We start from the raw sequence: 17,698 nt of genomic DNA on the forward strand, positions 1-17,698 counted from the left end.
TATTTCCATAACATTGCTACGAAAGAATAATTCTATACCTGATGAGTACTTGAATTTCTACGACAACCAAATTCCAACTGCAGATGATCACACTTACTTTACTTAAGTATCCTTCTGCTTCTCATTAACAAGCACATCAATTACCGCATTAGGTATGAGGAGTTACTGATGCCAAAAAAAAAAAAAAAATCCAAGTATTTTAAAAAATGAAACCACTAAAACAAACAATAACTATACAAAACAAAACTTCAAATTCCATATTTAATTAATCCAATAAAAAAACAGAACTTCAATAAGTCGAAGATTTCTAAAAAAGAAAAAAAATACAAACTTGGGGAAAAATACCAATCAAAAAACATCAAAAAAACAAAGAACAATATACGAATAAAACCATAAACACAACGAAATAAGTGTAAAAACATACAAAATATCAAACTAACATAACAGCGAAAAAAAATAAAGATCATAAACCTTCCGCGCGTACATTAAGAAGAAGAACAAATGTCGTTTACTAATAAGTGTTAGGTGCAAACCACTGCAGGACTGTTGAATTTGATTATACGCACAAATTTATTCCGATCCGTTTTTAAAGGTATTTATTTCACTAGCGATTTCTATTATAATTTTTTTTTATTTACAAGACAATTGAGTAGAAGTAGTAATTTTGAGCTTTATATATAGTTTCCGCAAGAATTTAAGGCTTTCTACTTAGCTTTTACTAGTGAAAAAACTGTTATGTTGATCAGCTTAACTATCTCCCACGAAGACACGTCTGACTTGTCTCTGAGCTTCTGGCCAGTCTTGCTAATTAGCTAGTTATGGTCGTTGATCTCATATTATTTCTTCTGGATTAGGGTATATTTGGATGAATCTTATAAATTCGTAACAACTACAAATCTTAATACAATTTTATCTTGATTCTAAAACTCTACATACCTAGGGACAAACTCGATCAGATCTTGCGCAACTACGGCCACAAATGGCATCCAAACGATTGGTAATCACAATTTTAGTTTTTATTTCTCTCCACAATATTTATAAATATGATTGTGCTAACAATGATTATTGCTTGGTAACCAAAATAGTCTTAACTTAAGAATACCAATCACAGTTTTACATTCTTTCTGCTAATGATAACTAATGTGTTGTAGGTAATGACCTTGAAACAGTCATAGTTAGCTCTCTACCAGAACTTGTATTTAGATAATCTTATTCTTTTGATAACAATAATCTTATTCAAACTCAAAGGGATCTTATAACTGATTAAGCACTTGATAATATCACTTTCCGTCCAAAATCAAATTATATCGAACAGCCTGCATAAGACACCTCAATTATGTTCCAACCCAGTCACATAGATACGATTTTATATCCTTATATTTTGTTCTAGCTAGACGGATATAGTTTGACCGAATACTACTTGATATATACAACCACTACAAAAAAAAGGTCAGTTTGTATAATTTATTTTGAATATTTGCATTACTTATAAATGATGCAAAAGAATTTTTCATCGTTTATTTAAATGATATAAAGTGGGGTGATGCAAATAATTGTTATAAATGATGCAAATAACCCAATCAATAATCATGGGATGCTGCAAATTGTTTAAGAGTGTGAGAGCATGCATTTGCGGGAAAGAGGAAGAATATTTGTTAACGACACATTTTCTAACACACACCAAATCACATGCTGAAGACCGGAGAAAACGAGAGCACGAGTCACGTCACCAATAACCAAATCGTTCATTTTTTGGTTCTTTACATTAACTACAAATAAACTACCAATCAATTACATTTAAATTTATAGTATCAAGATTACGATATTATAAATAAATATTATTATGGACCCTTGGATAGAGAGTATCTGAGTTTGGCGTACCTACAAAATCAATGCTCTTCTCGTATGCTTATTGTTGTGAATGTTTGCTTTCATTTGGTTTTGATACGCCCAAAATTCGAGGATTACTCAGCCGGACTGAAAAGGATAGAAACTTGCCAAGGTGCAAGGTGCAACAAGAGAGATTTGATGGATTGAGGGGTCGCACAGCAGTTGCGGAAGGCTGCTGATATTCCCAACTCCAATCACTGCTAGATATGACACACTAGTCCAGCAAAAGGAGGCTGTTGCTTGGATATTACATACCAAGAAACAAAGAAATGTTTTAGACAAAGAACAAAGAGATAAACTCATAAAATGAAAAGGAAAATTGATTGATGATTCTCAAATGAGATTACATGAGTTTATATAGAGATAGAAAACTTGGTCACAAAGCCAAGTATTATTCTTGAAACTAAAACACAATAAAGATAAATAGTTTAATGAAGATTCAACTCTTGAACTTTGTCTTCCCAAGGTGAGTTGAACTCAATATTCGTCACTCCTCTTTGACCACAAAACAAAGTGATTATTTTGGGCTTTCTTGGACTTGAATTAGGCTCAAAGTGGGTTGGACTTGATAGGTATCATCCCCAATAGTTCTTCCCATGCTCACTTTGGCCATAAGCTCTTGAATAAACCCATTTAGTGCATTTCTTAGCCTCTTAGCTTTTGCTCTAGTCATTGGTCCTTCAAGTACAAGCAATGATTCCTCCACTACAAGCTCCTCGGGTTCAAGCTCAGCTACAAGTTCCTCGGGTTCAAACTCAGCTAAAAGCTCCTCCTCCCTAGCTCCATCCATGATCACATCATCCTCCTCCTCTTGAAAAGGATTTGACCGCAAATCTGGATCATCTGCCACAAATGGAGCCAAATCAGCAACATTAAAAATTGAACTCACTTTGTACTTACCTTGCAAGTCGAGTTTGTAAGCATTGTCACTGATTTTTGTCAAGACTTTGAATGGACCATCGACCCGTGGCATTAACTTAGACTCTCTTTCTGCTGGGAAACGTTCCTTTCTCAAGTGTATCCACACTAGATCTCCCTCTTTAAACACCAATTGACGTCTTTCTTTGTTTGCTTGCTTCTCATATTGCTTTGTCTTTGCTTCAATATTGAGTCGGGCTTTCTCATGAATCTGCTTAACAAGTTCAGCTTTCTTTTTCCCATCCATACTAACTCTTTCACTCAAAGGCAAAGGGATTAGATCCAAAGGCGTTAGAGGATTGAAACCATTGACAATTTGGAAAGGAGAATACTTAGTAGCAGAATGAACTGAATGGTTATATGCAAACTCAACATGAGGGAAACATTCTTCCCAAGATTTGATGTTCTTTTTAATGATAGCACGCAAAAGAACAGACAAAGTTCTATTCACTACCTCGGTTTGTCCGTCAGTTTGAGGATGGCAAGTAGTTGAAAACAACAGCTTAGTTCCTAACTTAGACCACAAAATTTTCCAGAAATAGCTTAAGAACTTAATATCTCTATCAGAAACAATAGTTCTAGGCATGCCATGCAATCGCACAATTTTTCTAAAGAACAATTCAGCAACGTTTGTAGCATAATCAGTTTTGTGACATGGGATGAAGTGTGCCATCTTAGAAAACCTATCAACAACCACAAAGACAGAATCTTTACCTTTCTTGGTTCTAGGTAATCCTAACACAAAGTCCATTGACAGATCAGTCCAAGGTTCAGTAGGAATGGGTAAAGGAGTATACAAACCGTGGGGTTGAAGTTTATACTTATCTTGCTTACAAGTGACACACCTCCCACATATTCTTTCCACATCTCTCATTAAGCTCGGCCAGTAGAAATGCTCATGAACCACTTTGTGGTCTTCTTTACTCCAAAATGTCCCATCAGTCCACCTCCATGTGATTCCCTGACAAATAACTCCCTCAAAGAGCATTGGGGCACACAAAAACGGTTATCAAAGAATAGGAAACCAGACATTTGATAATATTTTCCATAAGCGACTTTAGAGCATTTTCTATAAATCTCTTTAAAATCCTGTTCAGTTGTATGCAATTGCTTCATGAACTCAAAACCAATCAACTTAGTCTCAAAAGCTGAAAGAAGAACATACCTTCTAGACAAGGCATCAGCCACCACATTTTCCTTACCTTGTTTGTATTTTATGACGTAGGGAAATGTCTCAATGAATTCAACCCAACGAGCGTGCCTTTTGTTCAACTTTTGCTGGCCTTTGAGGTGCTTCAAGGATGGTGATCTGTATGAATTACAAACTCCTTTGGCCAAAGATAATGTTGCCATGTTTGGAGTGCCCTAACCAAAGCGTCTAGCTCTTGGTCATAAGTGGGGTAATTGAGTGTAGCTCTTCCCAATTTCTCACTGAAGTAGGCAATAGGTTTTTTTTCCTGCATCAACACAGCACCAATACCCACTCCTGAGGCATCACATTCTATCTCAAAAGTTTTGGAGAAATCCGGAAGTGTAAGTAAAGGCGCTTGAGTTAACTTCCTTTTAAGTATCTGAAACGCCTCCTCCTGAGCTTGTTCCCACTTGAAACCAACATTCTTCTTGATTACCTCTGTGAGTGGAGCTGCTATTGTGCTGAAGTTCTGAACAAACCTCCGGTAGAACCCAACTAGCCCATGAAAGCTCCTTACCTCTCCAACAGTTTTGGGGCTAGGCCAATCACCGATGGCCTTTATCTTTTCTTCATCCACCATGAGTCCATCAGCACCTACAATAAAACCTAAGAAAACCACGTGATCTGTTCCAAAAGAGCACTTCTTAAGATTTGCAAATAACCTTTCTTTCCTAAAGACGTCTAGGACAGATTTCAAATGCATCTTATGTTCCTCACAGTTCTTGCTATAGATAAGAATGTCATCAAAGTAGACAACAACAAAATGACCAATAAAAGATCGCAAGATATGATTCATCAAACGCGTGAATGTACTAGGTGCATTAGTAAGGCCAAAAGGCATGGCAAGCCACTCATACAATCCTAGCTTAGTTTTGAATGCAGTCTTCCATTCATCACCTTCTTTCATGCGAATTTGTTGATATCCACTTTTCAAATCTATTTTTGAGAAAACAGAAGAACCATGCAATTCATATGGCATGTCATCAAGCCTAGGGATTGGATGCCTATACTTTACCGTAATATTGTTGATGGCACGACAGTCTACACACATGTGCCAAGAGCCATCCTTCTTAGGCACAAGGAGAACAGGTACAACACATGGGCTTAGGCCCTCCCTGATGTAACATTTTTCACGAAGTTCTCCAATTTGCTTTTGAATTTCCTTTGTTTCCAACAGATTAGTTCGATAAGTCGGCCGGTTTGGAAGTGACGCACCTGGGACGAAATCAATTTGGTGTTCTATACCTCTTATTGGCGGCAAACCGTTAGGGTTTTCTTCTGGAAAGATCTCTGAAAATTTCTGCAAAACATCTATCAAATAACTCGGGAGCTCCGGTGCAAGGTCAGAAAATGCTATTAGTGTTTCTTTATACACAAGCAAAATCAATGGCTGTTGAGAGTACAAAGATTTCCTTACTTGACTCTCTTTGACAAAGAAGTTAAAGTTCTTAGGAGATACCTCAGGTTTTGCTGGTTTAATTTCTTTGTCTCGGCTTTTTTTCAACTGGACCTGGTCTTGATGGACCTCCAATGGAGTTAAAGGAACCAGAGTGATCTTCTTTCCTTTATGCTCAAAGGAATGCCGGTTGGTGTAGCCATCATGTATCGCCCTCATGTCAAACTGCCAAGGTCGTCCTAGAAGAATATGGCTTGCATCCATGGGAAGGACATTGCACATGATCTCATCTTCATATCGGTCGATGGTAAGAGGAACCGTGACTTGCTCCCTGACGTATTGTTCGCCCGTTTCATTCAACCATTCCAGTTTAAAAGGTCGCGGATGAGGTCTTGTCTCAAGTCCAAGCTTCCTAACAAGAGTTTCATTAGCAACGTTATTACAGCTTCCACCGTCAATGATCAAAGAACAAACTTTATCTTTAACTAAACATCATAAGTGAAAGAGATTCTCCTTTTGTTCTCGGTCATTGGACTTAGGTTGAACGCTCAATGACCTCCTAGTGACCAGAAGTGTCCCTTGAGTTGTAGATTCAAACTGCTCTTCCTCTTCGTCAAAGATTGGTCTCAGATCTTCCTCTTTTTCTTTATCGTCCGCGGACTCCACTTCACCGTTGTCTAGGAGGATCATTACCTTTTGATTCGGACATTTGTTGGCATAATGTCCAAGTCCTTGACATTTGAAACACCGAATATCCCTTGCCTGATTGTTGGTCTTGACTGCCTTTCCTTTCTCAAGACGAGTAGGAGCATTAGTCTTAAAAACTGAATTTGATGGGGTTGAAAGACTTACCTTTATCTTGATAACTTGGTTTGGGAGCAAAAGAAGGTTTAGAGAAACCCTTCCTCTTGGTTTGTTGTTCGATTAGAATCGCCTTGTGCAAAATTCCCTCCAAGCTTTCATATTCTTGAAGCTCCATTCTGTCATGAATGTCTCGATTGAGGCCGACAAGGAATCTGGCCATGGTAGCTTCTAAGGTTGGAATTTTAAGTTTTAAACCATCTAAATTGTCATTTCTTGTACCAAAAGGATTAACATCACCTTGATCACGGTTTCTATGACTTCGTCTAGGTCAGTTGATTGATCGATCATCTTCTTCATGGAACTCATCTTCTTCAATTTCCTCTTCGGGCTGGTAAGTCCTCCTTGAACGTTCTCTCCTGGCTGCTGGTCTAGAACGGGTTTGTTGACTATTAAGAATCTCGTCGAGCCTCTGGTGTAGTTCTTATAGACCTGTATTCATAAGGTTAGTAATAGTGTCATTCAATGCTCTCATTTGCAAGTTAGATAGCCCGGCGACAGAATTCCATGGCCGATCTCGTTCTCCATCACTTTCCATGGTTTCCTGAAAACTTAAACACCAAAAGTTAGCAGATAAAAAATCCTCACAAAAGTGTTTCTCTCAATTTTTTTTGGTAGGTCACTCAAGAGCTTTCTCCCTAAGTTCTAAGAGAACAAATCCAAGCAACCCAATGGAATTCCCAAGCAACAAGGGAAGAAGGAAGATAGAAAGACAAGAGGATTTTTGTGAAATCTGTTTTAACCACTCCAAAGTTGGATTTCTCCTCAGCCAGCAGGATTTCTCTTCCACCACCTAGCCAAATGCAAATCTTTTTTTTTTTTTTGCTTTTTTTTCTTTTTTTTTTTTGAAAATAGAAATGGCCTAAGTAAGAAGATGGCCCAGATTTAAGATAGAAAGAAGATGAAGTATTTAGAAATGGAAGATGAGAAGATGAACAGACAAGTACCGGTTGAGTGGCTCTGATACCACTTGATACGCCCAAAATTCGAGGATCACTCAGCCGGACTAAAAAGGATAGAAACTCGCCAAGGTGCAAGGTGCAAAAAGGGAGATTTGATGGATTGAGGGGTCGCACAGCAGTTGCGGAAGGCTGCTGATATTCCCAACTCCAATCACTGCTAGTTATGACACACTAGTCCAGCAAAAGGAGGCTGTTGCTTGGATATTACACACCAAGAAACAAAGAAATGTTCTAGACAAATAACAAAGAGATAAACTCATAAAATGAAAAGGAAAATTGATTGATGATTCTCAAATGAGATTACATGAGTTTATATAGAGATAGAAAACTTGGTCACAAAGCCAAGTATTATTCTTGAAACTAAAACACAATAAAGATAGATAGTTTAATGAAGATTCAACTCTTGAACTTTGACTTCCCAAGGTGTCCTTCCCAAGGTGAGTTGAACTCAATTTTCGCCACTCCTCTTTGACCACAAAACAAAGTGATTATTTTGGGCTTTCTTGGACTTGAATTAGACTCAAAGTGGGCTGGACTTGATAGGTATCATCCCCAATAGTTCTTTCCATGCTCTCTTTGGCCATAAACTCTTGAATAAGCCCATTTAGTGCATTTCCTAGCCTCTTAGCTTTTGCTCTAGTCATTGGTCCTTCAGGTACAAGCAATGATTCCTCCGCTACAAGCTCCTTGGGTTCAAGCTCAGCTACAAGTTCCTCGGGTTCAAGCTCAGCTAAAAGCTCCTCCTCTCTAGCTCCATCCATGATCATATCAGGTCTGAACTATAGACTGGGCCTATATTGATGTGTAGCCCATACAGGATCCGAGTTGTGTGGCCTGCAGGAGTAAACCGATATAAGCTCTATGGTTTCACTATATGAGGGAAGCTAGGGTTGAAGAAGAACGCAGTTATCACAAAGGCACAGAAGACGCTGGTGGTACCTCGGTGGCGGTTGTAGGGCACAGCGTAGAGCGCTGTGCAGGGCAGATGCAGAGACGCAGGACGCAGTGCAGAGAGCATGCGCAAGGCGTCGTACATGGAGCTTGAAGCTGTGCACAGAACCATGATAAAGGAGCAGAAGCTTGGCTGGGGTCGAAAGGATGAGAGTCGGACATAACCTTGTCTAGGTTTAAGGTGTCTTTAGGACACTCTTATGAGAGACGAAGGTGGAGCTGCTTCTTTGGGGTTCTGGAGGTGTTTCAGGGTTATACATGAAGGGGAGAGCTGAACTAGAGACAGAGAGAGGAGAAGAAGAAAAGCTAGATCTATTATGTGTTTTCTTCTTCCGGTTTCTTTGTAGTTGCTCTTTAAGCTTGTATATGAAACATTGTGTGTAAACCTTGAGTGATTGATAGTGGGTTTGTGGGAGAAGGTTCCCACAAGAGATGTACCCTCTGCATGAGGGAAACTCGTTAAATCTCTGTGTTATGTTTATGTAATGCATATTGATCTGTGAAGTAGACGAGGAGTAGGGGCAAAATCGCGGTATGCAGTTCACTACAGAGGTGAATCAGGGTTTGCAATTTTCAACAAGTGGTATTAGAGCTCGGGCTCAGGATTTCACAGACTCAGGCATGGCGTTGTAAACATACAAGGAGGATCCAGAGACTGTTGTAGAAGACTCGAAGGTTAAATTAATTATAGGGTTGGTTTAAGGTGGAGTTATCTGCATTGTTTGATTCAGGTTCATGGATGGATGTGTTAAGGTGATTTGCACATGGCTGTGAAGAGGGAATCAAAACATCATCCAAAAGGCTCGAACTTGTCAAAACAGGAATTCAGTTTCCGCTGGGATCACAAGGTACATGTGATGTTCGGTTTTGAAGCTTTTGACTACTCAAAACTGTTTCAGTTTAGGGAATCTAGACACTAGGAGAACACAAGGATGTAGACGTCTTCAACTATTGAAAATCAGTTTTTTTTTGTTGTTGAAAGTCTGTGTAGTGGTGTTCAAGAAGTGGTTGAAGGTACAGCTACATAAGTCACAGATTTACTAAGGGACGCCTTTAGAGGTGAATCTGTGTAAGAGGGCTGTTAGGTCAGCAAGTTGTGTTGAAGATTCAGATGAGTTTGAAGATGGACCAGACACTTTATGTTGAAGTGGTCAGATTTGAGAGGTGTTGGGTGAATGGTTAAGTCTAAGGAATGGATCAAGTTGTTAGAGATTTACAAGGACTACAATCTAGGTAGGTTTACAGAGAATAGGAATGCAGGAGAGTACCAAGAGTCGAAGTTGCAGTCAGTGAGATTTTCTTTGTCAAGATGGAGTTTGCTCTACAAGGTGCCTGCAGGACTGTGCAAGAGTTTGCAAGCAAGTGCAAGAATGTACAAGGCTGGCGCAAGGTGACTAGGGTTGTGTATCTACATTGAGAAGAAAATCAGAAACAGAAAAGATCTGGTTCGCCTGTTTGCATCTACAGAGATGATCTGGTGGATGAATCTACTAAAGGTATCACTTGCAGGAAGTTTAAGTGTTTTGTTGGCACTTATTAAGGAAGCATGTGAGTATAAGGGGAAGATTCAAGTAGATCTCTGCTGGTTAAAGGTGCATTTGATGCTACACAAGACTAGTAGAAGACTAGTGGGTCTAGTAGGATCATTAAGTTTCTCAGGGAATTCACTTACATGAAGGTTAAGTGAGGATTCATCAATGGTGAAGACATATCAAGTTGTATTGATGAATGGTGAGAAAAGGTATGATGCTGGTACCAAGTTTCTTCTTGGTAAGGTCTGCAAATGTGAAGAACAATTGCAGAGTTATGTTGTAGTAAGTGTGGCTTCAAGGATTCTAGAGTGAAACACTAAAGGTTGTTACAATGAGACTAGCAAAGGTTCAAAAGCTGTTGGTCGGACATCTGTTTTAACATGAGGTTAACAAGTGGTTGTACAATCAGATCGTATAATCTGGGTTCAAGAGTCAATTGGTTAAACATATGGGATGTAAACTCAATCTCAGGAGTAATGCATTGAGTTGAGATTGTTTACATAATGAATCAGGGATTGTTTCAGGATTGAAGCATGTATGATTCATGTTTTCTGCATGGTATTCAAGGAAATTTGGTTCAAGCTCAGTGCACATGAGATGAATCAAAGGTCGACCAAGTGAATCAGGTTGCAGACGGATGTGTAGCCCATACAGGATCCGAGTTGTGTGGCCTGCAGGAGTAAACCGACATAAGCTCTATGGTTTCACTATATAAGGGAAGCTAGGGTTGAAGAAGAACGCAGTAATCACAAAGGCACAGAAGACGCTGGTGGTACCTTGGTGGCGGTTGTAGGGCACAGCGCAGAGCGCTGTGCAGGGCAGATGCAGAGACGCATGGCGCAGTGCAGAGAGCATGCGCAGGGCGTCATACATGGAGCTTGAAGCTGTGCGCAGAACCATGATAAAGGAGCAGAAGCTTGGCTGTGGTCGAAGGGCTGAGAGTCGGACATAACCTTGTCTAGGTTTAAGGTGTCTTCTGGACACTCAGATGAGAGACGAAGGTGGAACTGCTTCTTTGGGGTTCTGGAGGTGTTTCAGGGTTATACATGAAGGGGAGAGCTGAACTAGAGACAGAGAGAGGAGAAGAAGAAAAGCTAGATCTATTATGTGTTTTCTTCTTCCGGTTTCTTTGTAGTTGCTCTTTAAGCTTGTATATGAAACATTGTGTGTAAACCTTGAGTGATTGATAGTGGGTTTGTGGGAGAAGGTTCCCACACGAGATGTACCCTCTGCATGAGGGAAACTCGTTAAATCTCTGTGTTATGTTTATGTAATGCATATTGATTTGTGAAGTAGACGAGGATTAGGGGCAAAATCGCGGTATGCAGTTCACTACAGAGGTGAATCAGGGTTTGCAATTTTCAACACTTCTAATATTTAAACACATGCATGTTCGTTCGTTGTGAATAATAAGTATCTCACTAATTAATATAAATTTTTTTATGGTTAATGGTAAGACACAATGATCTGTATTCTGGACCCATCAGAAAGATCACAGCTAGCGCTCTGTTTTTCACAAAAGAGCTAAAGCGTCCTTATTCCCTAAAACACACGCTGGTGGGTTTAACCAACCAAACCAACCAACGAGAGGGGTCAACGTAGTCGTGATCATCATTGGTGTCTGGATAATGAAGCTAGCATAATGATGGCACGTGACACGCACGTGGTCCATTTCCTATACATGCCTTTCTACTTCGCGTCGGGTCGTCCCCGTCCCTACCAAACCCCAAGGCCTCGCGAAGTTTTTGTACTCAGTTCCCATTTTTTCCTTTTCTTTTTCTATGACCGTAGATTTTTCGGTAAATCCATTAGACCATGTGCATCGGTGTAGTTTTGGGCCGTCCCCCATTATTTTCCGTTTTAAAATAAATAAAAAGGCCCAATTCAGAAGAAACGTATCTTTATTTGGGACGTTTTTCGTCCGTCTACTTGGACGTGTGGTATGTTCTGATTGGTTGAAGATTTTCTTTAGGATTAAAATAAAAGAATTTCTCGAAACAAAAGACTTCTCTCTTCTATCTCGACGGTGACGGTTCTGTGTCGATCTTCTCTCCCGCCGACGATCGGATCCGATCTTCTCTCCCGGCAACGAATTCCCGTAGCTGATCTTCTCTCCCGAAGTTCTCAATGAATTCCCGTAGCTGATCCTCTCTCCCGAAGCCCATCCGATCTTCTCTCCCAAAGATCTCAACGAATTCCCGATTTCAAGCCGACGAGTTCATCAAACCAATGCTCATACTAAAAATAAGAACCTTTCAAAATAATACTATTATAATTGGGGACCAAAAACAAAGGACACCAATGCCCATCCTCTTAGTACTTTATGGGGCCTGGCATGGAAATGTGAAATTTGCAATGGCACATAAGCCTAAGAGTCATTTTTAATATCTCCACTCCCAAGTCCTAACACTATAATTTGTTTTCTAAAAAGATAAATGTTTTCATTTTTCCACTACTAGATGTCTAATCTCGGTGCTCAGTTTGTTTTCAATATATTAAAATTTAACATTTAGGCTTTAAATGGTAACATGATTTTAGAGGAATTTGTTAAAGTATTGTTGAGGAATTTAAAATGGTTACATCATTTGCATGTTGAATACTTTGAGGAATATAAGCGTTTCGGCTAAACGCAGCTAAAAATTGAAATAAATTAAGGGCCTGACTGGTTCAGAGTTCAGACACAGCGTTTGCGGTTGCGGTTGCGAGAGATTGCGGAAGTAGGTGGTTGCAGTTTCAAGCGTTATTAAGCGTTTTAAATTACTGGTTTAGCATTTTAAAATGGGTGCGTTAGCGAGAGTTTTACGACTGTTTGACCACCTGGTGCAATCGCGATTAAAACATAATAAATGTAATATATAATTATATAAATATTTTAAAATACCAAAAATTTTATTAAACTTGATTCATAATTAAAATTCATTTAAAATACTAAAATAATTATTCATAAAACAAATAAATTTTATATTGAAGCGAGAGTTGAGAAGAGTTATTGGTGATTTGTTTTAATATTTTTCACAAATAATCTTATTTTCTTAAATTTCTGATGAAATGTTATATTTATTTAGATTTTTTTGAATTTATGTGTGATGTGCCATTAAATTTACACCAAGTTTTTCGGGTTATTGTTAATTGGAATCTTATTTTATTGTATAACTGTTTATTTTCTAATCTACTACATTTTTTTCCATCTTTAATGGATAAAATGGTTAGGTAGAAGATATATAAAAAAACATTTCAGTATCATTGATTTGTTTTGTTTTAAGTTTAAAAAAAAAATCCAACCGCAAACGCTTGCGGGGAGCAGCTTTTAGAATTTAGTGGTTTCAAGCGGTTAGGAGCGATTGGAAGCGATTGGGAGCGGTTTGTGTAATTGGTGCCAATCGCTAGGAACCACTACCACCCGCAAACGCAGTGTTTGCGAGAGGTAGCAGTAAAACCAATCAACACCTAAGAATGGAAATCAGCTAATTGCAGCTATGAATCATAAATAAGCAAATGGTTTAAGAATGATGTAAAATGGAACATATAAACTCTTTCCCAGAACTCCATTGTTGGTACCGTACGTTGCAAGCTAGTTTTTGCGGCGGAGACTTATTTTGTCTCAAGTAAGACAGGAGAACTATTTGACACTGGTTTAATGAAAAATGGGGAAAATTAATCGCAGTTATAGTATTTAATCCTCCAATCAAAACATCAGATGAGCAGAGCAGAGAGATCGACCCACCGATCGACCAAGGATTTAGGGTTTCTTTTCAAAACTTTGCAGATACAAAATGGAGTCGAAACTTTATGGGCCTTTCTAATGGGCTATGGGCCAATTTCGTCGATGAGGTAAATGTAATTAAAGTTCAGACTAAAGGGGCGGCTTAAGTAATCAACCGGAAGGCATGCAGCTGGGTTTGTTATACGAGTCGTTGGAGTTAGCGTAGGATCATCCTTTCTTCACCTTGGATTTGGTTAGATGACTGACTGGTTTGTGGTTGGGAGTGTAAAACCGGAGCATCCTTTTTTTCCCCTGGAATGGTATATTTTTTTGGTTGTTCTTCATTTCTTTTCGTAATTGTAATCTTATCGGTACTTCGAAATCAGTGACTGGTGATCAAACTCATAAAATTGGCGTATGTTGTTCCCCAGTTTACGTTTTGCTTCTGAAATAGTGAAATCTTGATAGAGTTTACGTATTAGTTCAATGTTTATTTTTTTTAATTGAGAGCACTATCTCATCAATTGGTTTTCTTTTTTGAATTTTGTGGCAACTGTTTGAAAATACTAAAATAGATTTTTGTTTTTATTTCTTATTTCGATTTCCAAATTAAGGATATTAATGGATTTTTAATTTTTTAAAAATAATACTAATTAATATTTACAAAGAGTTGTTGTGCAGCACAAAATCTCTAAGTACTATATATACACGAAATTATGTGATCATAAAATTTTTTTTGGGCTGAATGGGTGACTTTCGTCGACTCCTAAACCATACTCCAATAATTAAAGATACATATATCAATCCTCACGCTCTTGCGGCGGAAACTTTTCCCTGGCCGGAACCGCCATGGAAGCTGGGCTCGCTGGAGTGGTGACTCGCTCGCAGCGAGGGCACATAGTGAGGCTGGATGCGGAGTTCACCGTGGGTGGGCCTACCTTCATGGCTCTAAGCTCTTCTACTTCTCTATGGAGCCTGTGGTTTTGCTCCGTTAGTGAACCAAACCACCTTTTAAGATACTCGCATTCCATCTCGGTTTGCTTTAATTTGCTCCTAATTAAACCAAACAAATCCAAAAACAGTACGATGCTAGTTATTTATATGCGCACGTTAACATTTTAATTAAACTCGTAGACGATTTGTGACATCCAAACAAGGATCAAATGCTTCGTCGACGATGCATATATATTTTATAAAAATCATGGAAAATGAAAACGCATGAACTGCCCAATGAATTATGAGTCAAAGAGCATTGATGAGAAAGTAAGTACACGAGGCAGAAGAATAAAAGAAAACACATTGATTGATTTGCTCGGAATTTCTAAATTAAATAAACTGAAATTGAAGATAAAATAAAAAGAGGCTATAAAATACAGACAGTGTACTTCTATTATAAAAAGGTTGTGGTTATGATTATAGCTATGTTTTGGGAAACCGTCATAATAGTAATACGACCAGTGTTGAACCTCTTCTTAGTTATTGCACCATTCACATTTCCCATCTGTTCACAATTATTGTGGGATCTAATTAAATTGATAAATAACTTCTATTTGAGTTAAAAAGAAGAGACATTTTAACCAGTTTATCAATTTGTCTTTCGGTTTGAGTAACATGACTAACGAATTATAGATTGACTAATCGTAGTATATGTTATACACATGAAACACACAGATCCATGCAGAAATTAAATAACAATACGTTACCCAAAAAAAAGTTGTAAAAAAACGACTAATGAGAGTATGAAACATTCGTGAGACCTTGACACGTGAATATATATGTATATGTATTAAACTATTAATGTATACACGTATTGACGTACAGGAGCCAAAGTGTTTTTCTCAAAACAAAACTAGCTCCGAGTTACATCACACATAGTATTTTTTTTTTTTTTAAAACAACGTGTTAATGGATACCACAATTGGCGGCTCCAAAATGCTGTTGTCACTTGTGAAAATAACCATGCAACAACACATATGTACGTGATGTTGATATATATAACTACTTCAACACTATATTAGTTTTGGTTAATATGTGTGTTTAATTGGGTGGCTGTTAATTTCTTTCTGTAAACTTGTTTGACTTCAAAATATTTGGTCAAATGAATTGACTTTTTCCTTGTATATATGCTATGTAACAAGTGGTGACTCTTCGAGAATTTAAGAAGGACCTAGAAGGAAAGCAATATAATAACAAAAAAAAAAATTGATGGAGGAATTGAGATAATAATGTTATGAAAAGGACAAGGTTAACTTTTTATTATTTAAGGGTACGACTTGTATAAGTATATGTTAACGGGGTGGGTCGAATCCGATTCAGATTTCATTTTTTTTGTTTCTGCTTTATTTTTATATTCCGTCAACGTTTAACGCTTATGTGAACTCTCTCGTTAATCATCAACCACCAGCTTATTATTTTAACCTCATATATATAGTCAGATATTTTATTTATCCACCAATGATGTAAAAAAACAGAAGTTGGCCACACATAAAAACGTACGTACCTTGCTCTACGGTTTTGAAACCAAACTTCAATTTGTCTTGGCCGTAGCATCAAATGCGTAGCAAGTGCTTCCTTTTGTTTCTACATTTTACGAGAAAAAAATAACAATTCATTACAATTCTTTTTGTTCTAAAGTTATATAAATAAAAATAAAACAAAGCTATAAAAAACAGAAGTAATTATATGTAAAGTTGTGAATAGTTTAGTTACGGGATTAAGGGTATGATTCTGTCTGAAGCTATCTTCCAGAAGACGAGACTGTTCTCTGGTTAGGCGGAGTTTCTTTCGAGGTGGAGCAGAGCCATCGTGACTGAATTCTTCATCGTCTCCGTCTTCAGACGACGGCACTCGATTCATGTCTAGCTTTAGCTGTTCTCTCCCTCCGCCACTTCCTTCATCTGAAACTTATTGTGTTCATACCATTATTTATATCAACAACGACAGAAATTAAACGAAATATTGTGGTCAAAGAGAAATTAATAAGATGATAAAACACATTACTTCTATATATATATATATATATATTTTAAAGAATTTCTTTTTTGCCAATAAGAGCTTAGATAACTCATGATTTTTCCATGTAATTCAAACGAAAGAATATATAATCAGGTCATCAACGAGAAGAAACATAGAATCCAAACACAAGCCTTATATAGTTTAGTTTCATTTGATCAATATAATAAAATAATACAGTAGGTTATAGTGTTTAAATTATATGTGTGTGTGTTTGTGTGTTAAGATGCTTACCGGAGGGAGGGGAGGAAGAGAAGCCAGGAACGGAGATAGTAAGATCCAAGTTAGAAGAGTTCTCCGGTAAAATCGCCATTGATCGATTAATATTTTAATTAGGGTTCTTGAGAGAGATCAAGAGAGGACGATGAGGAAGAGATGGGAAACAAAAAAAAAGAAGGTAAAGTTTAAGAGGAAAACTCAGTTTAATATATAAAGAGAGGCAAACTTGAAGCGTGGCGATGCTTTTATATTTATACACATACACATAGACAATACATATACATATTACATGTGATGTTGTTTGTGTAATACATACACGCACGCATGCGTGATCCATATGGCATAGTACTATTTGTATATGCGTACGTATATCATTGTCATTATGTACGTAAATAGTAGTTTTATCATAAAAAGGACCTTAAAGACACAACCAATATTGTAAGAAGATAATATTAAGATGCGTTTGGGTATCCATCCATTCATCAACCTATGAGAAGTTTATAAAGAAAACAAAATTAAAAGCTAAATATTACTCATATTGAATAATAAGTAATGAATAGAAGAGAGGGGAGGTGTATTGAGTATTGACTAAACAGATCTATTGGTCAAAGAAATTATGAATAGAGTTGTAGGATGAACAACACGTGTCAAACAATTGAATCAAAATGGTTTCGGAGTTGATTAAATAAATGCTGACTGACTCGGTGTGGGAGACTAACCAGCATGTTTTGTTTTCTTTCTCTTTTGTTCAACATTTTCATTTAATTTAATTAAGTAGTAGCATTTAATTACACTTTTCTATACTAATAAAGTTTGATCACAAAAGTAAAATAAAATAAAAAAAAATATTTGATCGATTCTCTCTTTATTCCGTAAAAACCTGAGTCGGTCCAAGTATTGAGCTTATGAAAACGATTGAGACCCTCCTCAGATGAACTCTTCTTATTCTATACGCCTCCCACATTTCCATTATGCTCATCTCTCGTTACTTTTTTATTTATTTATTTTACGTTTTTTTCGCATTTTATTTATTTATCTCTCGTTAGATGACGATGTTTGTTG

At 37.5% G+C, this 17,698-nt stretch overlaps 1 protein-coding gene across 2 annotated transcripts; it reads right to left on the bottom strand.

Annotated features, from left to right (window-relative positions):
• Positions 1-14,027: 14,027 nt before the first annotated feature.
• LOC104789901 (homeobox-leucine zipper protein ATHB-17-like) lies at positions 14,028-16,858 on the bottom strand. 2 transcript variants are annotated; one of them, XM_019246613.2, is made up of 4 exons: positions 16,652-16,858; positions 16,115-16,308; positions 15,906-15,985; positions 14,028-14,458 (listed from the first exon to the last, which is right to left on the bottom strand). In XM_019246613.2, exons 1-4 carry the CDS (start codon positions 16,728-16,730, stop codon positions 14,206-14,208), a joined length of 606 nt encoding a protein of 201 aa, XP_019102158.1. In that variant the 5' UTR covers positions 16,731-16,858; the 3' UTR covers positions 14,028-14,205. The 2 variants fall into 2 exon arrangements, with proteins under 2 accessions (XP_019102158.1, XP_019102159.1); XM_019246614.2 differs by having other exon boundaries at positions 16,115-16,302; positions 16,652-16,857.
• Between the last annotated feature and the right edge of the window lie 840 nt (positions 16,859-17,698).

This window comes from Camelina sativa, chromosome 6 (genome assembly GCF_030686135.1).
Source record: "Camelina sativa cultivar CO46 ecotype springtype chromosome 6, ASM3068613v1".
Classification (NCBI taxonomy): Eukaryota; Viridiplantae; Streptophyta; class Magnoliopsida; order Brassicales; family Brassicaceae; genus Camelina; species Camelina sativa.

Excerpts from the sequence above, each read along its gene's own strand:
- LOC104789901 (XM_019246613.2), bottom strand. The coding sequence starts at position 16,730 with ATGGCGATTTTACCGGAGAACTCTTCTAACTTGGATCTTACTATCTCC. Across the intron at positions 16,309-16,651 it reads CTCTTCCTCCCCTCCCTCCG|TTTCAGATGAAGGAAGTGGC; the intron begins GTAAGCATCTTA and ends GAACACAATAAG. Across the intron at positions 14,459-15,905 it reads TTTCAAAACCGTAGAGCAAG|GAGCAAATTAAAGCAAACCG; the intron begins GTACGTACGTTT and ends TGGTTTAATTAG.